This window comes from Festucalex cinctus, chromosome 16 (assembly GCF_051991245.1).
Source record: "Festucalex cinctus isolate MCC-2025b chromosome 16, RoL_Fcin_1.0, whole genome shotgun sequence".
Classification (NCBI taxonomy): domain Eukaryota; kingdom Metazoa; phylum Chordata; class Actinopteri; order Syngnathiformes; family Syngnathidae; genus Festucalex; species Festucalex cinctus.
Genome location: NC_135426.1, coordinates 16,974,910 through 16,998,455, shown reverse-complemented (window position 1 = coordinate 16,998,455; position 23,546 = coordinate 16,974,910). Strand labels below are relative to the sequence as shown.

The 23,546-nt window shown below is 33.9% G+C and overlaps 1 protein-coding gene across 3 annotated transcripts in view; it reads left to right on the top strand.

Moving 5' to 3' along the window:
• Positions 1-40: 40 nt before the first annotated feature.
• The window catches only part of LOC144003446 (SLAM family member 5-like), a 117,913-nt gene continuing 94,407 nt past the window's right edge, over positions 41-23,546 (top strand). For 2 of the 3 annotated variants that reach the window (XM_077499697.1, XM_077499696.1), the window contains exons 1-3: positions 41-195; positions 789-848; positions 931-1,128. In XM_077499697.1, the coding sequence (XP_077355823.1) occupies positions 171-195; positions 789-848; positions 931-1,128 (283 nt within the window). In that variant the 5' untranslated portion in view covers positions 41-170. Of the gene's footprint in view, positions 196-227; positions 527-788; positions 849-930; positions 1,129-23,546 lie in introns of those variants that run through there. The other variant, XM_077499698.1, reaches the window with a different exon arrangement.

Here is a 23,546-nt window from a genome sequence, read left to right as displayed (position 1 = left end):
GGGAATTATTCCAATCCCCACCCAAAATGTACATCATTTCACCCATCTGTCACTTCCTGAAAAGATGAGTGACAATCACGCGATGCACAAACAGGAAATGAAAGAAGCCATGCTGCACGTAGTCGCGCAGCACAAGCGACAAGTCCTGCGACCGGCGCTCCTTCGCTATCATGGCCCGAGTGCTCCTGTTTCGAGGTAAGAATTGTGAAACATAAGGTCAGCCAAGTGAGGCTATGCGGCCCTGTGGGACCAAAACAAACGTCAAGGTTTTTAGGTGCTTTGTGACTAAATACGACCAAATTACTGTATTATGTGTTACTGTATACTCTGTGACTAAATGTGATGCTGTGTGATGTTATGTGGCACAATGTGATTCTATGCGAGGCTATGTGGGTACGTATGTATACGTATATGACCTTATGTGTATCCTTATGTGACCAATTATGATGCTTTGATAATGGGATATGTGACCACATCTGAATTATCATTGTGCTACCTGATGCTATGTGGCACAATATGACCAAATGTAAGCTATGTGATCTTTTCTGAGGCTTTGTGAATATATTTGGCGCTATTCAATCAAATATGAGCTATGTGACCAAATAACAATGTTGTGGACCTGTGTGACCAAATGTGATGCCTATGTTGTGCTGCATGTGCAGTATGTGACTCAATATGATGTTATGCTTAAGCTATGTAACTCAATATGTTTGACACAAAAGCATGACAATGTTAACTTGTTGACAGCAGCCTCAACTTGATGTTTTTTTTTTGGTCTCGCGTGTCAGAGCTCGTCCTGGCTTCCATGTTGGTTTTTCTGAGGGCCTCGTTAGAGGCAGCTGCTAGCGGTGAGTGGACCTGTGACCACATGTAATGCCATACATTGCTACGTGATGTTACGTGGAACCATGTGCCCAAATATGGTTGCAGTGCTTCATCTCCAGCAGGTGGCCTACCAAGGTGAGGCGGTCACGTTATCATCCGGCAGCGACCCGTCCCGGGAGTTGGCGTCCATCAAGTGGTCGGTGTTTTTCAATCAGACTTGGATCGCCACTTTCCACGGCGGGAAGATTAACACGGAACGCTTCTTCCTGTTCAGGGGACGACTTGCCCTCAATGCTTCATCAGGTGACTGCCGGCCCGGCCGAAAACAACCACGACTAACCAAACAATTCGAATTAAAATGGAAAAAAGCATTTTTGTGAATGAAATATAAAAGCGCAAATGCTTCTTACAAAAAAAATTAACAATTGGAAACTACCTTACGTTTTTTAAAACAAATGAAAAAGTAAAAGTAACTAGAGCTGCGAGCAGCGATAAAGGGCCCTCGCAACCCGGGCCACGTTGGGGTACTTGCACGCCGGGGTACTTGCATGTTGGGGTACTGTGAAATAGGAAACTGTGTAAATTGTAAATGTTTTAAAAATGCGTTGTTTTTAAAAAAACAAAAAAAACAAAAACGCCATACTATACATGGTCGTTTTTTTTTTATTTTTTAAACGCCATACTATATACATGGTCGTTTTTTTTTTGTTTGTTTTTTTTTTTTTTTAAACGCCATAGTATACATGGTCGTTTAAACCCCCCCACCCCCCCAAAAAAAACGCCTTACTATACATGATCGTTGTTTAAAAAAAACAAAAAAAACACGCCATATTATACATGGTCGTTTGAAAAAACCCCAAAACACCTTACTATACATGGTCATCCCAAACGACCATGTATAGTATGGCGTAAAGTATAGTATAGTATAGTAAGGCGTCCCCCCCCCCCCCCCCCAAAAAAAAACGAAAAAAAAAGCCTTAGTATACATGGTCGTTTAAAAAAACAACAACAAAAAAACAACACCATACTATACATGGTCGTTTGGAAAAAAAATACGATTTAAAAAAAAAAAAAAAAAGCCTTACTATACATGGCCGTTTGAGGGGAAAAAAAACCCAAAACGCCTTAGTGTACATGGTCGTTTAAAAAAACAAAAACAAAAAACCGCCTTACTATACATGATCGTTGTTTTAAAAAAAAAAAAAAAAAACACGCCATATTATACATGGTCGTTTGAAACAAAAACAAAAAAACAAAACGACGACCATGTATAGTATGGCGTTTTTTTTTTTGTTTGTTTGTTTTTTTAAACGACCATGTATACTAAGGTGTTTTTTTGTGTGTGTTTTTTCCCAAACGACCATGTATAGTATGGCGGGTTTTTTTGTGTTTTTTTTTGTTTTTAAATGACCATGTATACTAAGGCGGTTTTGTTTTTGTTTTTCTCCCAAACGACCATGTATAGTATGGCGTTAAAACCCCCCGAAAAAAATGCCTTAGTATACATGGTAGTTAAAAAAAAACCCCAAAAAAACAAAAAAAAACACCATACTATACATGGTCGTTTGGAAAAACAAACAAACAAAAAAAAACAAAAAAATGCCTTACTATACATGGTTGTTTGGGGGAAAAAAAAAGTTAAAAAAAAAAAAACGCCTTACTATACATGGTCATTTGAGAAAAAAAAAAAGCCTTACTATACATGGTCGTTTTTTTGTTTTTTTTGTTTTAAACGCCACACTATACATGGGCGTTTGGGGGGGGGGGGGGGGGACGCCTTAGTATACATTGTCGTTTAAAAAAACAAAAAAAACCCGCCTTACTATACATTTTTGTTTTTTTTGTATTTAAAAAAAAACAAAAAAAACAACCATATATACTAAGGCGTTTTTTTGGGGGTTTTTTTTCCTCAAATGATCATGTATAGTATGGCGTTTTAAAAAAAAAAAGAAAAACGCCTTACTATACATGGTCGTTTAAAAACAAAACAAAACAAAAACGCCTTACTATACATGGTCTTTAAAAAAATAAAAATAAAATAAAAATACGCCTTAGTATGCATGGTTGTTTGAAATAAAAAAAAAAATGCCTTACTTTTCATGGTTGTTTTGAAAAAAAAAAAACATTAAAAAAAACAAAACAAAAAACGCCTTACTATACATGGTCGTTTTTTTGGGAGAAAAAAAAAAGCCTGACTATACATGGTCGTTTTTTTGGGAGAAAAAAAAAAAAGCCTTACTATACATGGTCGTTTTTTTTGGGAGAAAAAAAATGCCTTACTATACATGGTCGTTTCTTTGGGAGAAAAAAAATGCCTTACTATACATGGTCGTTTTTTGGGGAGAAAAAAAATGCCTTACTATACATGGTCGTTTTTCTGGGAGAAAAAAAAAAAGCCTTACTATACATGGTCGTTTTTTTTGGGGAGAAAAAAAAATGCCTTACTATACATGGTCGTTTTTTTGGGAGAAAAAAAATTTGCCTTACTATACATGGTCGTTTTTTTGGGAGAAAAAAAATGCCTTACTATACATGGTCGTTTTTTTGGGGAGAAAAAAAAAAGCCTTACTATACATGGTCGTTTTTTTGGGAGAAAAAAAATGCCTTACTATACATGGTCATTTTTTTGGGGGGGAGAAAAAAAATGCCTTACTATACATGGTCGTTTGTTGGGGAGAAAAAAAAAGCCTTACTATACATGGTTGTTTTTTTGGGAGAAAAAAAAATGCCTTACTATACATGGTTGTTTTTTTGGGAGAAAAAAAAATGCCTTACTATACATGGTCGTTTTTTGGGGAGAAAAAAAAAGCCTTGCTATACATGGCCGTTTTTTGGGGAGAAAAAAAAAAGCATTACTATACGTGGTCGTTTTTTGGGGAGAAAAAAAAATGCCTTACTATACATGGTCGTTTTTTGGGGAGAAAAAAAAATTGCCTTACTATACATGGTCGTTTTTTTGGGGGGAAAAAAATGCCTTACTATACATGGTCGGTTTTTTTTGGGAGAAAAAAAATGCCTTACTATACATGGTCGTTTTTCTGGGAGAAAAAAAAAGCCTTACTATACATGGTTGTTTTTTTGGGAGAAAAAAAAAAGCCTTACTATACATGGTCGTTTTTTTGGGAGAAAAAAACAGCCTTACTATACATGGTCGTTTTTCTGGGAGAAAAAAAAAAGCCTTACTATACATGGTCGTTTTTTTGGGAGAAAAAAAATGCCTTACTATACATGGTTGTTTTATTGGGAGAAAAAAAATGCCTTACTATACATGGTCGGTTTTTTTGGGGAGAAAAAAAAAGCCTTACTATACATGGTCGTTTTTTGGGGAGAATTTTTTTTTGCCTTACTGTACATGGTTGTTTTTTTGGGAGAAAAAAAATGCCTTACTATACATGGTCGGGTTTTTTTGGTAGAAAAAAAATGCCTTACTATACATGTTCATTTTTTTGGGGGGAGAAAAAAAAAGCCTTACTATACATGGTCATTTTTTGGGGGGGAGAAAAAAAATGCCTTACTATACATGGTCGTTTTTTTGGGAGAAAAAAAAAAGCCTTACTATACATGGTCATTTTTTTTTTGGGGAGAAAAAAATGCCTTACTATACATGGTCGTTTTTTTGGGAGAAAGAAAATGCCTTACTATACATGGTTATTTTTTTGGGGGGGAGAAAAAAAAAGCCTTACTATACATGGTCGTTTTTCTGGGAGAAAAAAACCCGCCATACAATACATGGTCGTTTATTTTATAGTCTTTGGTGTGACCCGGCCGGGGGATTGAACCCATGACCTCCTAGTCTCAGGGTGGACACTCTACCACTTGACCACTGAGCAGGTCTTTGAAAACACAAAAAAACAAAAAAAAAGCCTGACTATACATGGTCGGTTTAAAAAAAAAAAAAAAAAAAAAAAAAACCTTACTATACATGGTCGTTTTTTGGGGGGAGAAAAAAAAAATGCCTTACTATACATGGTCGTTTTTTTGTCGAAAAAAAAAAGCCTTACTATACATGGTCGTTTTTTTGTCTGAAAAAAAAAAGCCTTACTATACATGGTCGTTTTTTGTCGGAAAAAAAAAGCCTTACTATACATGGTCGTTTTTTTGTCGGAAAAAAAAGCCTTACTATACATGGTCGTTTTTTTGTCAGAAAAAAAAAGCCTTACTTTACATGGTCGTTTTTTTGTCGAAAAAAAAAGCCTTACTATACATGGTCGTTTTTTTGTCTGAAAAAAAAAAGCCTTACTATACATGGTCGTTTTTTGTCGGGAAAAAAAAGCCTTACTATACATGGTCGTTTTTTTGTCGGAAAAAAAGCCTTACTATACATGGTCGTTTTTTTGTCAGAAAAAAAAAGCCTTACTATACATGGTCGTTTTTTTGTCGGGAAAAAAAAATGCCTTACTATACATGGTCGTTTTTTGGGGAGAAAAAAAAAAGCCTTACTATATACATGGTCGTTTTTTTGTCGAAAAAAAAATCCTTAGTATACATGGTCGTTTTTTTGTCAGAAAAAAAAAAGCCTTACTATACATGGTCGTTTTTTTGTCGAAAAAAAAAGCCTTACTATACATGGTCATTTGGTTTGACTCAGCCTGGGATCGAACCCACAACTTCAGTGTCTGAAGGTAGACACTCTACCACTAGACCACAGGGCTGTTAACCTGTTTACTGGAAAGAGGGGCAATGAGATTAGTAAGTATTACTATACATGGTCGTTTTTTTGGGAGAAAAAAAAAGACTTACTATACATGGTCATTTGGTTTGACTCAGCCTGGGATCGAAACCACAAACTCAGTGTCTGAGGGTAGACGCTCTACCACTATACCACGGGGCTGTGAGCCTGTTTACTGGAAAGAGTGGCAATGAGTTTAGTAAGTATGACTGGGAATTTAAAAAATAAAAATAAAAAAAAAATAAAATAAAAAAGCCTTCCTATACATGGTCGTTTTTTTGTCGGAAAAAAAAGCCTTACTATACATGGTCGTTTTTTTGGGAGAAAAAAAAACGCCATACAATACATGGTCGTTTATTTTATAGTCTTTGGTTTGACCCGGCCGGGGGATTGAACCCATGACCTCCTAGTCTCAGGGTGGACACTCTACCACTTGACCACTGAGCAGGTCTTTGAAAACACAAAAAAACAAAAAAAAAGCCTGACTATACATGGTCGGTTTTAAAAAAAAAAAAAAAAAAAAAAAAAAAAAAAAAAAAAGCCTTACTATACATGGTCGTTTTTTTGGGGGAGAAAAAAAAAATGCCTTACTATACATGGTCGTTTTTTTGTCGAAAAAAAAAGCCTTACTATACATGGTCGTTTTTTTGTCAGAAAAAAAAAGCCTTACTTTACATGGTCGTTTTTTTGTCGGAAAAAAAAGCCTTACTATACATGGTCGTTTTTTTGTCTGAAAAAAAAAAGCCTTACTATACATGGTCGTTTTTTGTCGGAAAAAAAAGCCTTACTATACATGGTCGTTTTTTTGTCGGAAAAAAAAGCCTTACTATTCATGGTCGTTTTTTTGTCAGAAAAAAAAAAGCCTTACTATACATGGTCGTTTTTTTGTAGGGAAAAAAAAATGCCTTACTATACATGGTCGTTTTTTGGGGAGAAAAAAAAAAGCCTTACTATATACATGGTCGTTTTTTTGTCGAAAAAAATAGCCTTAGTATACATGGTCGTTTTTTTGTCAGAAAAAAAAAGCCTTACTATACATGGTCGTGTTTTTTGTCTGAAAAAAAAAGCCTTACTATACATGGTCATTTGGTTCGACTCAGCCTGGGATCGAACCCACAACTTCAGTGTCTGAGGGTAGACACTCTACCACTAGACCACAGGGCTGTTAGCATATTTACTGGAAAGAGGGGCAATGAGTTTAGTAAGTATGGCTAGGATTATAAAAAAAAAAAAAAAAAAAAAAAAAAAAAAAAAAAAAAGCCTTATTATACATGGTCGTTATTTTGTCGGAAAAAAAAAGCCTTACTATACATGGTCGTTTTTTTGTCGGAAAAAAAAAAGCCTTACTATACTACTATACATGGTCGTTTTTTTGTCGAAAAAAAAAGCCTTAGTATACATGGTCGTTTTTTTGTCAGAAAAAAAAAAGCCTTACTATACATGGTCGTTTTTTTGTCGGAAAAAAAAGCCTTACTATACATGGTCGTTTTTTTTGTCTGAAGAAAAAAGCCTTACTATACATGGTCGTTGTTTTGTCGGGAAAAAAAAAGCCTTGCTATACATGGTCATTTGGTTTGCCTCAGCCTGGGATCGAACCCACAACTTCAGTGTCTGAAGGTAGACACTCTACCACTAGACCACAGGGCTGTTAACCTGTTTACTGGAAAGAGGGGCAATGAGATTAGTAAGTATTACTATACATGGTCGTTTTTTTGGGAGAAAAAAAAAGACTTACTATACATGGTCATTTGGTTTGACTCAGCCTGGGATCGAAACCACAAACTCAGTGTCTGAGGGTAGACGCTCTACCACTATACCACGGGGCTGTGAGCCTGTTTACTGGAAAGAGTGGCAATGAGTTTAGTAAGTATGACTGGGAATTTAAAAAAAAAAATTAAAAAAAAATAAAATAAAAAAGCCTTCCTATACATGGTCGTTTTTTTGTCGGAAAAAAAAGCCTTACTATACATGGTCGTTTTTTTGGGAGAAAAAAAAACGCCATACAATACATGGTCGTTTATTTTATAGTCTTTGGTGTGACCCGGCCGGGGGATTGAACCCATGACCTCCTAGTCTCAGGGTGTACACTCTACCACTTGACCACTGAGCAGGTCGTTGAAAACACAAAAAAACAAAAAAAAAGCCTTACTATACATGGTCGTTTTTTTGTCGGAAAAAAAAAAGCCTTACTATACTACTATACATGGTCGTTTTTTTGTCGAAAAAAAAAGCCTTAGTATACATGGTCGTTTTTTTGTCAGAAAAAAAAAAGCCTTACTATACATGGTCGTTTTTTTGTCGGAAAAAAAAGCCTTACTATACATGGTCGTTTTTTTTGTCTGAAAAAAAAAAGCCTTACTATACATGGTCGTTGTTTTGTCGGGAAAAAAAAAGCCTTACTATACATGGTCATTTGGTTTGACTCAGCCTGGGATCGAACCCACAAACTCAGTGTCTGAGGGTAGACGCTCTACCACTATACCACGGGGCTGTGAGCCTGTTTACTGGAAAGAGTGGCAATGAGTTTAGTAAGTATGACTGGGAATTTTAAAAAAAAAATAAAAATAAAATAAAATAAAAAAGCCTTCCTATACATGGTCGTTTTTTTGTCGGAAAAAAAAGCCTTACTATACATGGTCGTTTTTTTGTCGGAAAAAAAAAGCCTTACTATACATGGTCATTTGGTTTAACTCAGCCTGCGATCAAACCCACAACTTCAGTGTCTGAGGGTAGACACTCTACCACTAGACCACAGGGCTGTTAGTCTGTTTACTGGAAAGAGGGGCAATGAGTTTAGTAAGTATGACTAGGATTTTTAAAAAAAAAAAAAAAAAAAAAAAAAAAAAGCCTTACTATACATGGTCGTTTTTTTGTCGGAGAAAAAAAGCCTTACTATACATGGTCGTTTTTTTGTCGGAAAAAAAAAAAGCCTTACTATACATGGTCGTTTTTTGGGGAGAAAAAAAAAAGCCTTACTATACATGGTCGTTTTTTGGGGAGAAAAAAAAAAGCCTTACTATACATGGTCGTTTTTTGGGGAGAAAAAAAAAAGCCTTACTGTACATGGTCGTTTTTTTGTCGAAAAAAAAAGCCTTAGTATACATGGTCGTTTTTTGTCAGAAAAAAAAAAGCCTTACTATACATGGTCGTTTTTTTGTCGGAAAAAAAAGCCTTACTATACATGGTCGTTTTTTTTGTCTGAAAAAAAAAGCCTTACTATACATGGTCGTTTTTTTGTCGAAAAAAAAGCCTTACTATACATGGTCGTTTTTTTGTCAGAAAAAAAAAGCCTTTATACATGGTCGTTTTTTTGTCGGAAAAAAAAAAGCCTTACTATACATGGTCGTTTTTTTGTCGGAAAAAAAAGCCTTACTATACATGGTCGTTTTTTTGTCGGAAAAAAAAAAAAGCCTTACTATACATGGTCGTTTTTTCGTCTGAAAAAAAGCCTTACTATACATGGTCGTTTTTTTGTCAGAAAAAAAAAAGCCTTACTATACATGGTCGTTTTTTTGTCGGGAAAAAAAAATGCCTTACTATACATGGTCGTTTTTTTGTCGAAAAAAAAAGCCTTAGTATACATGGTCGTTTTTTTGTCAGAAAAAAAAAAGCCTTACTATACATGGTCGTTTTTTTGTCGGAAAAAAAAGCCTTCTATACATGGTCGTTTTTTTTGTCTGAAAAAAAAAGCCTTACTATACATGGTCGTTTTTTTGTTGAAAAAAAAAGCCTTACTATACATGGTCGTTTTTTTGTCAGAAAAAAAAAGCCTTACTATACATGGTCGTTTTTTTGTCGGAAAAAAAAGCCTTACTATACATGGTCGTTTTTTTGTCGGGAAAAAAAAAGCCTTACTTTACATGGTTTTTTTGTCGGAAAAAAAAGCCTTACTATACATGGTCGTTTTTTTGTCAGAAAAAAAAAAGCCTTACTATACATGGTCGTTTTTTTGTCGGGAAAAAAAAATGCCTTACTATACATGGTCGTTTTTTGGGGAGAAAAAAAAAAGCCTTACTATACATGGTCGTTTTTTTGTCGAAAAAAAAAGCCTTAGTATACATGGTAGTTTTTTTGTCAGAAAAAAAAAAGCCTTACTATACATGGTCGTTTTTTCGTCGGAAAAAAAAGCCTTACTATACATGGTCGTTTTTTCGTCGGAAAAAAAAGCCTTACTATACATGGTGGTTTTTTTGTCGGGAAAAAAAAAGCCTTACTATACATGGTCGTTTTTTTGTCGGAAAAAAAAGCCTTACTATACATGGTCGTTTTTTTTGTCTGAAAAAAAAAGCCTTACTATACATGGTCGTTTTTTTGTCGGAAAAAAAAGCCTTAGTATACATGGTCGTTTTTTCGTCGGAAAAAAAAGCCTTACTATACATGGTGGGTTTTTTGTCGGGAAAAAAAGCCTTACTATACATGGTCGTTTTTTGTCGGAAAAAAAAGCCTTACTATACATGGTCGTTTTTTTGTCGGAAAAAAAAGCCTTACTATACATGGTCGTTTTTTTGTCGGAAAAAAAAGCCTTACTATACATGGTCGTTTTTTTGTCGGAAAAAAAAAAGCCTTACTATACATGGTCGTTTTTTCGTCTGAAAAAAAGCCTTACTATACATGGTCGTTTTTTTGTCAGAAAAAAAAAAGCCTTACTATACATGGTCGTTTTTTTGTCGGGAAAAAAAAATGCCTTACTATACATGGTCGTTTTTTGGGGAGAAAAAAAAAAGCCTTACTATACATGGTCGTTTTTTCGTCGGAAAAAAAAGCCTTACTATACATGGTCGTTTTTTCGTCGGAAAAAAAAGCCTTACTATACATGGTGGTTTTTTTGTCGGGAAAAAAAAAGCCTTACTATACATGGTCGTTTTTTTGTCGGAAAAAAAAGCCTTACTATACATGGTCGTTTTTTTTGTCTGAAAAAAAAAGCCTTACTATACATGGTGGGTTTTTTGTCGGGAAAAAAAGCCTTACTATACATGGTCGTTTTTTGTCGGAAAAAAAAGCCTTACTATACATGGTCGTTTTTTTGTCGGAAAAAAAAGCCTTACTATACATGGTCGTTTTTTTGTCGGAAAAAAAAGCCTTACTATACATGGTCGTTTTTTTGTCGGAAAAAAAAAAGCCTTACTATACATGGTCGTTTTTTCGTCTGAAAAAAAGCCTTACTATACATGGTCGTTTTTTTGTCAGAAAAAAAAAAGCCTTACTATACATGGTCGTTTTTTTGTCGGGAAAAAAAAATGCCTTACTATACATGGTCGTTTTTTGGGGAGAAAAAAAAAAGCCTTACTATACATGGTCGTTTTTTTGTCGAAAAAAAAAGCCTTAGTATACATGGTCGTTTTTTTGTCAGAAAAAAAAAAGCCTTACTATACATGGTCGTTTTTTTGTCGGAAAAAAAAGCCTTACTATACATGGTCGTTTTTTCGTCGGAAAAAAAAGCCTTACTATACATGGTCGTTTTTTCGTCGGAAAAAAAAGCCTTACTATACATGGTGGTTTTTTTGTCGGGAAAAAAAAAGCCTTACTATACATGGTCGTTTTTTTGTCGGAAAAAAAAGCCTTACTATACATGGTCGTTTTTTTTGTCTGAAAAAAAAAGCCTTACTATACATGGTCGTTTTTTTGTCGGAAAAAAAAGCCTTAGTATACATGGTCGTTTTTTCGTCGGAAAAAAAAGCCTTACTATACATGGTGGGTTTTTTGTCGGGAAAAAAAAAGCCTTACTATACATGGTCGTTTTTTTGTCGGAAAAAAAAGCCTTACTATACATGGTCGTTTTTTTTGTCTGAAAAAAAAGCCTTACTATACATGGTCGTTTTTTTGTCGGAAAAAAAAGCCTTAGTATACATGGTCGTTTTTTTGTCAGAAAAAAAAAAGCCTTACTATACATGGTCGTTTTTTTGTCGGAAAAAAAAGCCTTACTATACATGGTCGTTTTTTCGTCGGAAAAAAAAGCCTTACTATACATGGTGTTTTTTTTGTCGGGAAAAAAAAAGCCTTACTATACATGGTCGTTTTTTTGTCGGAAAAAAAAGCCTTACTATACATGGTCGTTTTTTTGTCGAAATAAAAAGCCTTACTATACATGGTCGTTTTTTTGTCAGAAAAAAAAAAGCCTTACTATACATGGTCGTTTTTTTGTCGGGAAAAAAAAAGCCTTACTATACATGGTCGTTTTTTTGTCGGGAAAAAAAAATGCCTTACTATACATGGTCGTTTTTTGGGGAGAAAAAAAAAGCCTTACTATACATGGTCGTTTTTTTGTCGAAAAAAAAAGCCTTAGTATACATGGTCGTTTTTTTGTCAGAAAAAAAAAAGCCTTACTATACATGGTCGTTTTTTTGTCGGAAAAAAAAGCCTTACTATACATGGTCGTTTTTTCGTCGGAAAAAAAAGCCTTACTATACATGGTGGTTTTTTTGTCGGGAAAAAAAAAGCCTTACTATACATGGTCGTTTTTTTGTCGGAAAAAAAAGCCTTACTATACATGGTCGTTTTTTTTGTCTGAAAAAAAAAGCCTTACTATACATGGTCGTTTTTTTGTCGGAAAAAAAAGCCTTAGTATACATGGTCGTTTTTTTGTCAGAAAAAAAAAAGCCTTACTATACATGGTCGTTTTTTTGTCGGAAAAAAAAGCCTTACTATACATGGTCGTTTTTTCGTCGGAAAAAAAAGCCTTACTATACATGGTCGTTTTTTTGTCGGGAAAAAAAAAGCCTTACTATACATGGTCGTTTTTTTGTCGGAAAAAAAAGCCTTACTATACATGGTCGTTTTTTTTGTCTGAAAAAAAAAAGCCTTACTATACATGGTCGTTTTTTTGTCGGAAAAAAAAAGCCTTACTATACATGGTCATTTGGTTTGACTCAGCCTGGGATCGAACCCACAACTTCAGTGTCTGAGGGTAGACACTCTACCACTAGACCACAGGGCTGTTAGCCTGTTTACTGGAAAGAGGGGCAATGAGTTTTGTAAGTATGACTAGGATTTAAAAAAAAAAAAAAAAAAAAAAAAAAAAAAAAGCCTTACTATACATGATCGTTTTTTCGTCGGAAAAAAAAGCCTTACTATACATGGTGGTTTTTTTGTCGGGAAAAAAAAGCCTTACTATACATGGTCGTTTTTTTGTCAGAAAAAAAAAAGCCTTACTATACATGGTCGTTTTTTTGTCGGAAAAAAAAGCCTTACTATACATGGTCGTTTTTTTGTCGGGAAAAAAAAATGCCTTACTATACATGGTCGTTTTTTGGGGAGAAAAAAAAAAGCCTTACTATACATGGTCGTTTTTTTGTCGAAAAAAAAAGCCTTAGTATACATGGTCGTTTTTTTGTCAGAAAAAAAAAAGCCTTACTATACATGGTCGTTTTTTTGTCGGAAAAAAAAGCCTTACTATACATGGTCGTTTTTTCGTCGGAAAAAAAAGCCTTACTATACATGGTGGTTTTTTTGTCGGGAAAAAAAAAGCCTTACTATACATGGTCGTTTTTTTGTCGGAAAAAAAAGCCTTACTATACATGGTCGTTTTTTTTGTCTGAAAAAAAAGCCTTACTATACATGGTCGTTTTTTTGTCGGAAAAAAAAGCCTTACTATACATGGTCGTTTTTTCGTCGGAAAAAAAAGCCTTACTATACATGGTGTTTTTTTTGTCGGGAAAAAAAAAGCCTTACTATACATGGTCGTTTTTTTGTCGGAAAAAAAAGCCTTACTATACATGGTCGTTTTTTTGTCGAAATAAAAAGCCTTACTATACATGGTCATTTTTTTGTCAGAAAAAAAAAGCCTTACTATACATGGTCGTTTTTTTGTCGGGAAAAAAAAAGCCTTACTATACATGGTCGTTTTTTTGTCGGGAAAAAAAAATGCCTTACTATACATGGTCGTTTTTTGGGGAGAAAAAAAAAAGCCTTACTATACATGGTCGTTTTTTTGTCGAAAAAAAAAGCCTTAGTATACATGGTCGTTTTTTTGTCAGAAAAAAAAAAGCCTTACTATACATGGTCGTTTTTTTGTCGGAAAAAAAAGCCTTACTATACATGGTCGTTTTTTCGTCGGAAAAAAAAGCCTTACTATACATGGTGGTTTTTTTGTCGGGAAAAAAAAAGCCTTACTATACATGGTCGTTTTTTTGTCGGAAAAAAAAGCCTTACTATACATGGTCGTTTTTTTTGTCTGAAAAAAAAAGCCTTACTATACATGGTCGTTTTTTTGTCGGAAAAAAAAGCCTTAGTATACATGGTCGTTTTTTTGTCAGAAAAAAAAAAAGCCTTACTATACATGGTCGTTTTTTTGTCGGAAAAAAAAGCCTTACTATACATGGTCGTTTTTTCGTCGGAAAAAAAAGCCTTACTATACATGGTGTTTTTTTTGTCGGGAAAAAAAAAGCCTTACTATACATGGTCGTTTTTTTGTCGGAAAAAAAAGCCTTACTATACATGGTCGTTTTTTTGTCAGAAAAAAAAAAGCCTTACTATACATGGTCGTTTTTTTGTCGGGAAAAAAAAAGCCTTACTATACATGGTCGTTTTTTTGTCGGAAAAAAAAGCCTTACTATACATGGTCGTTTTTTTTGTCTGAAAAAAAAAAGCCTTACTATACATGGTCGTTTTTTTGTCGGGAAAAAAAAAGCCTTACTATACATGGTCGTTTTTTTGTCGGAAAAAAAAGCCTTACTATACATGGTCGTTTTTTTTGTCTGAAAAAAAAGCCTTACTATACATGGTCGTTTTTTTGTCGGAAAAAAAAGCCTTACTATACATGGTCGTTTTTTCGTCGGAAAAAAAAGCCTTACTATACATGGTGTTTTTTTTGTCGGGAAAAAAAAAGCCTTACTATACATGGTCGTTTTTTTGTCGGAAAAAAAAGCCTTACTATACATGGTCGTTTTTTTGTCGAAATAAAAAGCCTTACTATACATGGTCATTTTTTTGTCAGAAAAAAAAAAGCCTTACTATACATGGTCGTTTTTTTGTCGGGAAAAAAAAAGCCTTACTATACATGGTCGTTTTTTTGTCGGGAAAAAAAAATGCCTTACTATACATGGTCGTTTTTTGGGGAGAAAAAAAAAAGCCTTACTATACATGGTCGTTTTTTTGTCGAAAAAAAAAGCCTTAGTATACATGGTCGTTTTTTTGTCAGAAAAAAAAAAGCCTTACTATACATGGTCGTTTTTTTGTCGGAAAAAAAAGCCTTACTATACATGGTCGTTTTTTCGTCGGAAAAAAAAGCCTTACTATACATGGTGGTTTTTTTGTCGGGAAAAAAAAAGCCTTACTATACATGGTCGTTTTTTTGTCGGAAAAAAAAGCCTTACTATACATGGTCGTTTTTTTTGTCTGAAAAAAAAAGCCTTACTATACATGGTCGTTTTTTTGTCGGAAAAAAAAGCCTTAGTATACATGGTCGTTTTTTTGTCAGAAAAAAAAAAAGCCTTACTATACATGGTCGTTTTTTTGTCGGAAAAAAAAGCCTTACTATACATGGTCGTTTTTTCGTCGGAAAAAAAAGCCTTACTATACATGGTGTTTTTTTTGTCGGGAAAAAAAAAGCCTTACTATACATGGTCGTTTTTTTGTCGGAAAAAAAAGCCTTACTATACATGGTCGTTTTTTTGTCAGAAAAAAAAAAGCCTTACTATACATGGTCGTTTTTTTGTCGGGAAAAAAAAAGCCTTACTATACATGGTCGTTTTTTTGTCGGAAAAAAAAGCCTTACTATACATGGTCGTTTTTTTTGTCTGAAAAAAAAAAGCCTTACTATACATGGTCGTTTTTTTGTCGGAAAAAAAAAGCCTTACTATACATGGTCATTTGGTTTGACTCAGCCTGGGATCGAACCCACAACTTCAGTGTCTGAGGGTAGACACTCTACCACTAGACCACAGGGCTGTTAGCCTGTTTACTGGAAAGAGGGGCAATGAGTTTTGTAAGTATGACTAGGATTTAAAAAAAAAAAAAAAAAAAAAAAAAAAAAAAAAAAAAAAAGCCTTACTATACATGGTCGTTTTTTCGTCGGAAAAAAAAGCCTTACTATACATGGTGGTTTTTTTGTCGGAAAAAAAAAGCCTTACTATACATGGTCGTTTTTTTGTCGGAAAAAAAAGCCTTACTATACATGGTCGTTTTTTTGTCAGAAAAAAAAAAGCCTTACTATACATGGTCGTTTTTTTGTCGGGAAAAAAAAATGCCTTACTATACATGGTCGTTTTTTGGGGAGAAAAAAAAAAGCCTTACTATACATGGTCGTTTTTTTGTCGAAAAAAAAAGCCTTAGTATACATGGTCGTTTTTTTGTCAGAAAAAAAAAAGCCTTACTATACATGGTCGTTTTTTTGTCGGAAAAAAAAGCCTTACTATACATGGTCGTTTTTTCGTCGGAAAAAAAAGCCTTACTATACATGGTGGTTTTTTTGTCGGGAAAAAAAAAGCCTTACTATACATGGTCGTTTTTTTGTCGGAAAAAAAAGCCTTACTATACATGGTCGTTTTTTTTGTCTGAAAAAAAAGCCTTACTATACATGGTCGTTTTTTTGTCGGAAAAAAAAGCCTTACTATACATGGTCGTTTTTTCGTCGGAAAAAAAAGCCTTACTATACATGGTGTTTTTTTTGTCGGGAAAAAAAAAGCCTTACTATACATGGTCGTTTTTTTGTCGGAAAAAAAAGCCTTACTATACATGGTCGTTTTTTTGTCGAAATAAAAAGCCTTACTATACATGGTCATTTTTTTGTCAGAAAAAAAAAAGCCTTACTATACATGGTCGTTTTTTTGTCGGGAAAAAAAAAGCCTTACTATACATGGTCGTTTTTTTGTCGGGAAAAAAAAATGCCTTACTATACATGGTCGTTTTTTGGGGAGAAAAAAAAAAGCCTTACTATACATGGTCGTTTTTTTGTCGAAAAAAAAAGCCTTAGTATACATGGTCGTTTTTTTGTCAGAAAAAAAAAAGCCTTACTATACATGGTCGTTTTTTTGTCGGAAAAAAAAGCCTTACTATACATGGTCGTTTTTTCGTCGGAAAAAAAAGCCTTACTATACATGGTGGTTTTTTTGTCGGGAAAAAAAAAGCCTTACTATACATGGTCGTTTTTTTGTCGGAAAAAAAAGCCTTACTATACATGGTCGTTTTTTTTGTCTGAAAAAAAAAGCCTTACTATACATGGTCGTTTTTTTGTCGGAAAAAAAAGCCTTAGTATACATGGTCGTTTTTTTGTCAGAAAAAAAAAAAGCCTTACTATACATGGTCGTTTTTTTGTCGGAAAAAAAAGCCTTACTATACATGGTCGTTTTTTCGTCGGAAAAAAAAGCCTTACTATACATGGTGTTTTTTTTGTCGGGAAAAAAAAAGCCTTACTATACATGGTCGTTTTTTTGTCGGAAAAAAAAGCCTTACTATACATGGTCGTTTTTTTGTCAGAAAAAAAAAAGCCTTACTATACATGGTCGTTTTTTTGTCGGGAAAAAAAAAGCCTTACTATACATGGTCGTTTTTTTGTCGGAAAAAAAAGCCTTACTATACATGGTCGTTTTTTTTGTCTGAAAAAAAAAAGCCTTACTATACATGGTCGTTTTTTTGTCGGAAAAAAAAAAGCCTTACTATACATGGTCATTTGGTTTGACTCAGCCTGGGATCGAACCCACAACTTCAGTGTCTGAGGGTAGACACTCTACCACTAGACCACAGGGCTGTTAGCCTGTTTACTGGAAAGAGGGGCAATGAGTTTTGTAAGTATGACTAGGATTTAAAAAAAAAAAAAAAAAAAAAAAAAAAAAAAAAAAAAGCCTTACTATACATGGTCGTTTTTTCGTCGGAAAAAAAAGCCTTACTATACATGGTGGTTTTTTTGTCGGGAAAAAAAAGCCTTACTATACATGGTCGTTTTTTTGTCGGAAAAAAAAGCCTTACTATACATGGTCGTTTTTTTGTCTGAAAAAAAAGCCTTACTATACATGGTGTTTTTTTTGTCGGGAAAAAAAAAGCCTTACTATACATGGTCGTTTTTTTGTCGGAAAAAAAAGCCTTACTATACATGGTCGTTTTTTTGTCAGAAAAAAAAAAGCCTTACTATACATGGTCGTTTTTTTGTCGGGAAAAAAAAAGCCTTACTATACATGGTCGTTTTTTTGTCGGAAAAAAAAGCCTTACTATACATGGTCGTTTTTTCGTCGGAAAAAAAAGCCTTACTATACATGGTGGTTTTTTTGTCGGGAAAAAAAAAGCCTTACTATACATGGTCGTTTTTTTGTCGGAAAAAAAAGCCTTACTATACATGGTCGTTTTTTTTGTCTGAAAAAAAAAGCCTTACTATACATGGTCGTTTTTTTGTCGGAAAAAAAAGCCTTAGTATACATGGTCGTTTTTTTGTCAGAAAAAAAAAAAGCCTTACTATACATGGTCGTTTTTTTGTCGGAAAAAAAAGCCTTACTATACATGGTCGTTTTTTTGTCTGAAAAAAAAGCCTTACTATACATGGTGTTTTTTTTGTCGGGAAAAAAAAAGCCTTACTATACATGGTCGTTTTTTTGTCGGAAAAAAAAGCCTTACTATACATGGTCGTTTTTTTGTCAGAAAAAAAAAAGCCTTACTATACATGGTCGTTTTTTTGTCGGGAAAAAAAAAGCCTTACTATACATGGTCGTTTTTTTGTCGGAAAAAAAAGCCTTACTATACATGGTCGTTTTTTTTGTCTGAAAAAAAAAAGCCTTACTATACATGGTCGTTTTTTTGTCGGAAAAAAAAAGCCTTACTATACATGGTCATTTGGTTTGACTCAGCCTGGGATCGAACCCACAACTTCAGTGTCTGAGGGTAGACACTCTACCACTAGACCACAGGGCTGTTAGCCTGTTTACTGGAAAGAGGGGCAATGAGTTTTGTAAGTATGACTAGGATTTAAAAAAAAAAAAAAAAAAAAAAAAAAAAAAAAAAAGCCTTACTATACATGGTCATTTTTTCGTCGGAAAAAAAAGCCTTACTATACATGGTGGTTTTTTTGTCGGGAAAAAAAAGCCTTACTATACATGGTCGTTTTTTTGTCGGAAAAAAAAGCCTTACTATACATGGTCGTTTTTTTGTCTGAAAAAAAATGCCTTACTATACATGGTCGTTTTTTTGTCGGGAAAAAAAAATGCCTTACTATACATGGTCGTTTTTTGGGGAGAAAAAAAAAAGCCTTACTATACATGGTCGTTTTTTTGTCGAAAAAAAAAGCCTTAGTATACATGGTCGTTTTTTTGTCAGAAAAAAAAAAGCCTTACTATACATGGTCGTTTTTTTGTCGGAAAAAAAAGCCTTACTATACATGGTCGTTTTTTCGTCGGAAAAAAAAGCCTTACTATACATGGTCGTTTTTTTGTCGGAAAAAAAAGCCTTACTATACATGGTCGTTTTTTTTGTCTGAAAAAAAAGCCTTACTATACATGGTCGTTTTTTTGTCGGAAAAAAAAGCCTTACTATACATGGTCGTTTTTTCGTCGGAAAAAAAAGCCTTACTATACATGGTGTTTTTTTTGTCGGGAAAAAAAAAGCCTTACTATACATGGTCGTTTTTTTGTCGGAAAAAAAAGCCTTACTATACATGGTCGTTTTTTTGTCGAAATAAAAAGCCTTACTATACATGGTCATTTTTTTGTCAGAAAAAAAAAGCCTTACTATACATGGTCGTTTTTTTGTCGGGAAAAAAAAAGCCTTACTATACATGGTCGTTTTTTTGTCGGGAAAAAAAAATGCCTTACTATACATGGTCGTTTTTTGGGGAGAAAAAAAAAAAGCCTTACTATACATGGTCGTTTTTTTGTCGAAAAAAAAAGCCTTAGTATACATGGTCGTTTTTTTGTCAGAAAAAAAAAAGCCTTACTATACATGGTCGTTTTTTTGTCGGAAAAAAAAGCCTTACTATACATGGTCGTTTTTTCGTCGGAAAAAAAAGCCTTACTATACATGGTGGTTTTTTTGTCGGGAAAAAAAAAGCCTTACTATACATGGTCGTTTTTTTGTCGGAAAAAAAAGCCTTACTATACATGGTCGTTTTTTTTGTCTGAAAAAAAAAGCCTTACTATACATGGTCGTTTTTTTGTCGGAAAAAAAAGCCTTAGTATACATGGTCGTTTTTTTGTCAGAAAAAAAAAAAGCCTTACTATACATGGTCGTTTTTTTGTCGGAAAAAAAAGCCTTACTATACATGGTCGTTTTTTCGTCGGAAAAAAAACCCTTACTATACATGGTGTTTTTTTTGTCGGGAAAAAAAAAGCCTTACTATACATGGTCGTTTTTTTGTCGGAAAAAAAAGCCTTACTATACATGGTCGTTTTTTTGTCAGAAAAAAAAAAGCCTTACTATACATGGTCGTTTTTTTGTCGGGAAAAAAAAATGCCTTACTATACATGGTCGTTTTTTGGGGAGAAAAAAAAAAGCCTTACTATACATGGTCGTTTTTTTGTCGAAAAAAAAAGCCTTAGTATACATGGTCGTTTTTTTGTCAGAAAAAAAAAAGCCTTACTATACATGGTCGTTTTTTTGTCGGAAAAAAAAGCCTTACTATGCATGGTCGTTTTTTTGTCGGAAAAAAAAGCCTTACTATACATGGTCGTTTTTTCGTCGGAAAAAAAAGCCTTACTATACATGGTCGTTTTTTTGTCAGAAAAAAAAAAGCCTTACTATACATGGTCGTTTTTTGTCGGAAAAAAAAGCCTTACTATACATGGTCGTTTTTTTGTCGGGAAAAAAAAAGCCTTACTTTACATGGTCGTTTTTTTGTCGGAAAAAAAAGCCTTACTATACATGGTCGTTTTTTTGTCGGAAAAAAAAAGCCTTACTATACATGGTCGTTTTTTGTCGGAAAAAAAAGCCTTACTATACATGGTCGTTTTTTTGTCGGAAAAAAAAGCCTTACTATACATGGTCGTTTTTTTGTCGGAAAAAAAAGCCTTACTATACATGGTCGTTTTTTTTGTCGGAAAAAAAAGCCTTACTATACATGGTCGTTTTTTGGGGAGAAAAAAAAAAGCCTTACTATACATGGTCGTTTTTTTGTCGAAAAAAAAAGCCTTAGTATACATGGTCGTTTTTTTGTCAGAAAAAAAAAAGCCTTACTATACATGGTCGTTTTTTTGTCGGAAAAAAAAGCCTTCTATACATGGTCGTTTTTTTTGTCTGAAAAAAAAGCCTTACTATACATGGTCGTTTTTTTGTCGAAAAAAAAAGCCTTACTATACATGGTCGTTTTTTTGTCAGAAAAAAAGCCTTACTATACATGGTCGTTTTTTTGTCGGAAAAAAAAGCCTTACTATACATGGTCGTTTTTTTGTCGGGAAAAAAAAAGCCTTACTTTACATGGTTTTTTTGTCGGAAAAAATAGCCTTACTATACATGGTCGTTTTTTTGTCGAAAAAAAAAAAGCCTTACTATACATGGTCGTTTTTTGTCGGAAAAAAAAGCCTTACTATACATGGTCGTTTTTTTGTCGGAAAAAAAAGCCTTACTATACATGGTCGTTTTTTTGTCGGAAAAAAAAGCCTTACTATACATGGTCGTTTTTTTGTCGGAAAAAAAAAAAGCCTTACTATACATGGTCGTTTTTTCGTCTGAAAAAAAGCCTTACTATACATGGTCATTTTTTTGTCAGAAAAAAAAAAGCCTTACTATACATGGTCGTTTTTTTGTCGGGAAAAAAAAATGCCTTACTATACATGGTCGTTTTTTGGGGAGAAAAAAAAAAGCCTTACTATACATGGTCGTTTTTTTGTCGAAAAAAAAGCTTTAGTATACATGGTCGTTTTTTTGTCAGAAAAAAAAAAGCCTTACTATACATGGTCGTTTTTTTGTCGGAAAAAAAAGCCTTACTATACATGGTCGTTTTTTCGTCGGAAAAAAAAGCCTTACTATACATGGTGGTTTTTTTGTCGGGAAAAAAAAAGCCTTACTATACATGGTCGTTTTTTTGTCGGAAAAAAAAGCCTTACTATACATGGTCGTTTTTTTGTCGAAATAAAAAGCCTTACTATACATGGTCGTTTTTTTGTCAGAAAAAAAAAAGCCTTACTATACATGGTCGTTTTTTTGTCGGGAAAAAAAAAGCCTTACTATACATGGTCGTTTTTTTGTCGGAAAAAAAAGCCTTACTATACATGGTCGTTTTTTTTGTCTGAAAAAAAAAAGCCTTACTATACATGGTCGTTTTTTTGTCGGAAAAAAAAAGCCTTACTATACATGGTCATTTGGTTTGACTCAGCCTGGAATCGAACCCACAACTTCAGTGTCTGAGGGTAGACACTCTACCACTAGACCACAGGGCTGTTAGACTGTTTACTGGAAAGAGGGGCAATGAGTTTTGTAAGTATGACTAGGATTTAAAAAAAAAAAAAAAAAAAAAAAAGCCTTACTATACATGGTCGTTTTTTCGTCGGAAAAAAAAGCCTTACTATACATGGTGGTTTTTTTGTCGGGAAAAAAAAAGCCTTACTATACATGGTCGTTTTTTTTGTCTGAAAAAAAAAAGCCTTACTATACATGGTCGTTTTTTTGTCGGGAAAAAAAAATGCCTTACTATACATGGTCGTTTTTTGGGGAGAAAAAAAAAAGCCTTACTGTACATGGTGGTTTTTTTGGCGGAAAAAAAAGCCTTAGTATACATGGTCGTTTTTTTGTCGGAAAAAAAAAAAGCCTTACTATACATGGTCGTTTTTTGTCGGAAAAAAAAGCCTTACTATACATGGTCGTTTTTTTGTCGGAAAAAAAAGCCTTACTATACATGGTCGTTTTTTTGTCGGAAAAAAAAAGCCTTACTATACATGGTCGTTTTTTTGTCGAAATAAAAAGCCTTACTATACATGGTCGTTTTTTTGTCAGAAAAAAAAAAGCCTTACTATACATGGTCGTTTTTTTGTCGGGAAAAAAAAAGCCTTACTATACATGGTCGTTTTTTTGTCGGAAAAAAAAGCCTTACTATACATGGTCGTTTTTTTTGTCTGAAAAAAAAAAGCCTTACTATACATGGTCGTTTTTTTGTCGGAAAAAAAAAGCCTTACTATACATGGTCATTTGGTTTGACTCAGCCTGGGATCGAACCCACAACTTCAGTGTCTGAGGGTAGACACTCTACCACTAGACCACAGGGCTGTTAGCCTGTTTACTGGAAAGAGGGGCAATGAGTTTTGTAAGTATGACTAGGATTTAAAAAAAAAAAAAAAAAGCCTTACTATACATGGTCGTTTTTTCGTTGGAAAAAAAAGCCTTACTATACATGGTGGTTTTTTTGTCGGGAAAAAAAAGCCTTACTATACATGGTCGTTTTTTTGTCGGAAAAAAAAGCCTTACTATACATGGTCGTTTTTTTTTCTGAAAAAAAAGCCTTACTATACATGGTGTTTTTTTTGTCGGAAAAAAAAAAGCCTTACTATACATGGTCGTTTTTTTGTCGGAAAAAAAAGCCTTACTATACATGGTCGTTTTTTTGTCAGAAAAAAAAAAGCCTTACTATACATGGTCGTTTTTTTGTCGGGAAAAAAAAAGCCTTACTATACATGGTCGTTTTTTTGTCGGAAAAAAAAGCCTTACTATACATGGTCGTTTTTTTTGTCTGAAAAAAAAAAGCCTTACTATACATGGTCGTTTTTTTGTCGGAAAAAAAAAGCCTTACTATACATGGTCATTTGGTTTGACTCAGCCTGGGATCGAACCCACAACTTCAGTGTCTGAGGGTAGACACTCTACCACTAGACCACAGGGCTGTTAGCCTGTTTACTGGAAAGAGGGGCAATGAGTTTTGTAAGTATGACTAGGATTTAAAAAAAAAAAAAAAAAAAAAAAAAAAAAAAAAAAAGCCTTACTATACATGGTCGTTTTTTCGTCGGAAAAAAAAGCCTTACTATACATGGTGGTTTTTTTGTCGGGAAAAAAAAGCCTTACTATACATGGTCGTTTTTTTGTCGGAAAAAAAAGCCTTACTATACATGGTCGTTTTTTTGTCTGAAAAAAAAGCCTTACTATACATGGTCGTTTTTTTTGTCTGAAAAAAAAAAGCCTTACTATACATGGTCGTTTTTTTGTCGGGAAAAAA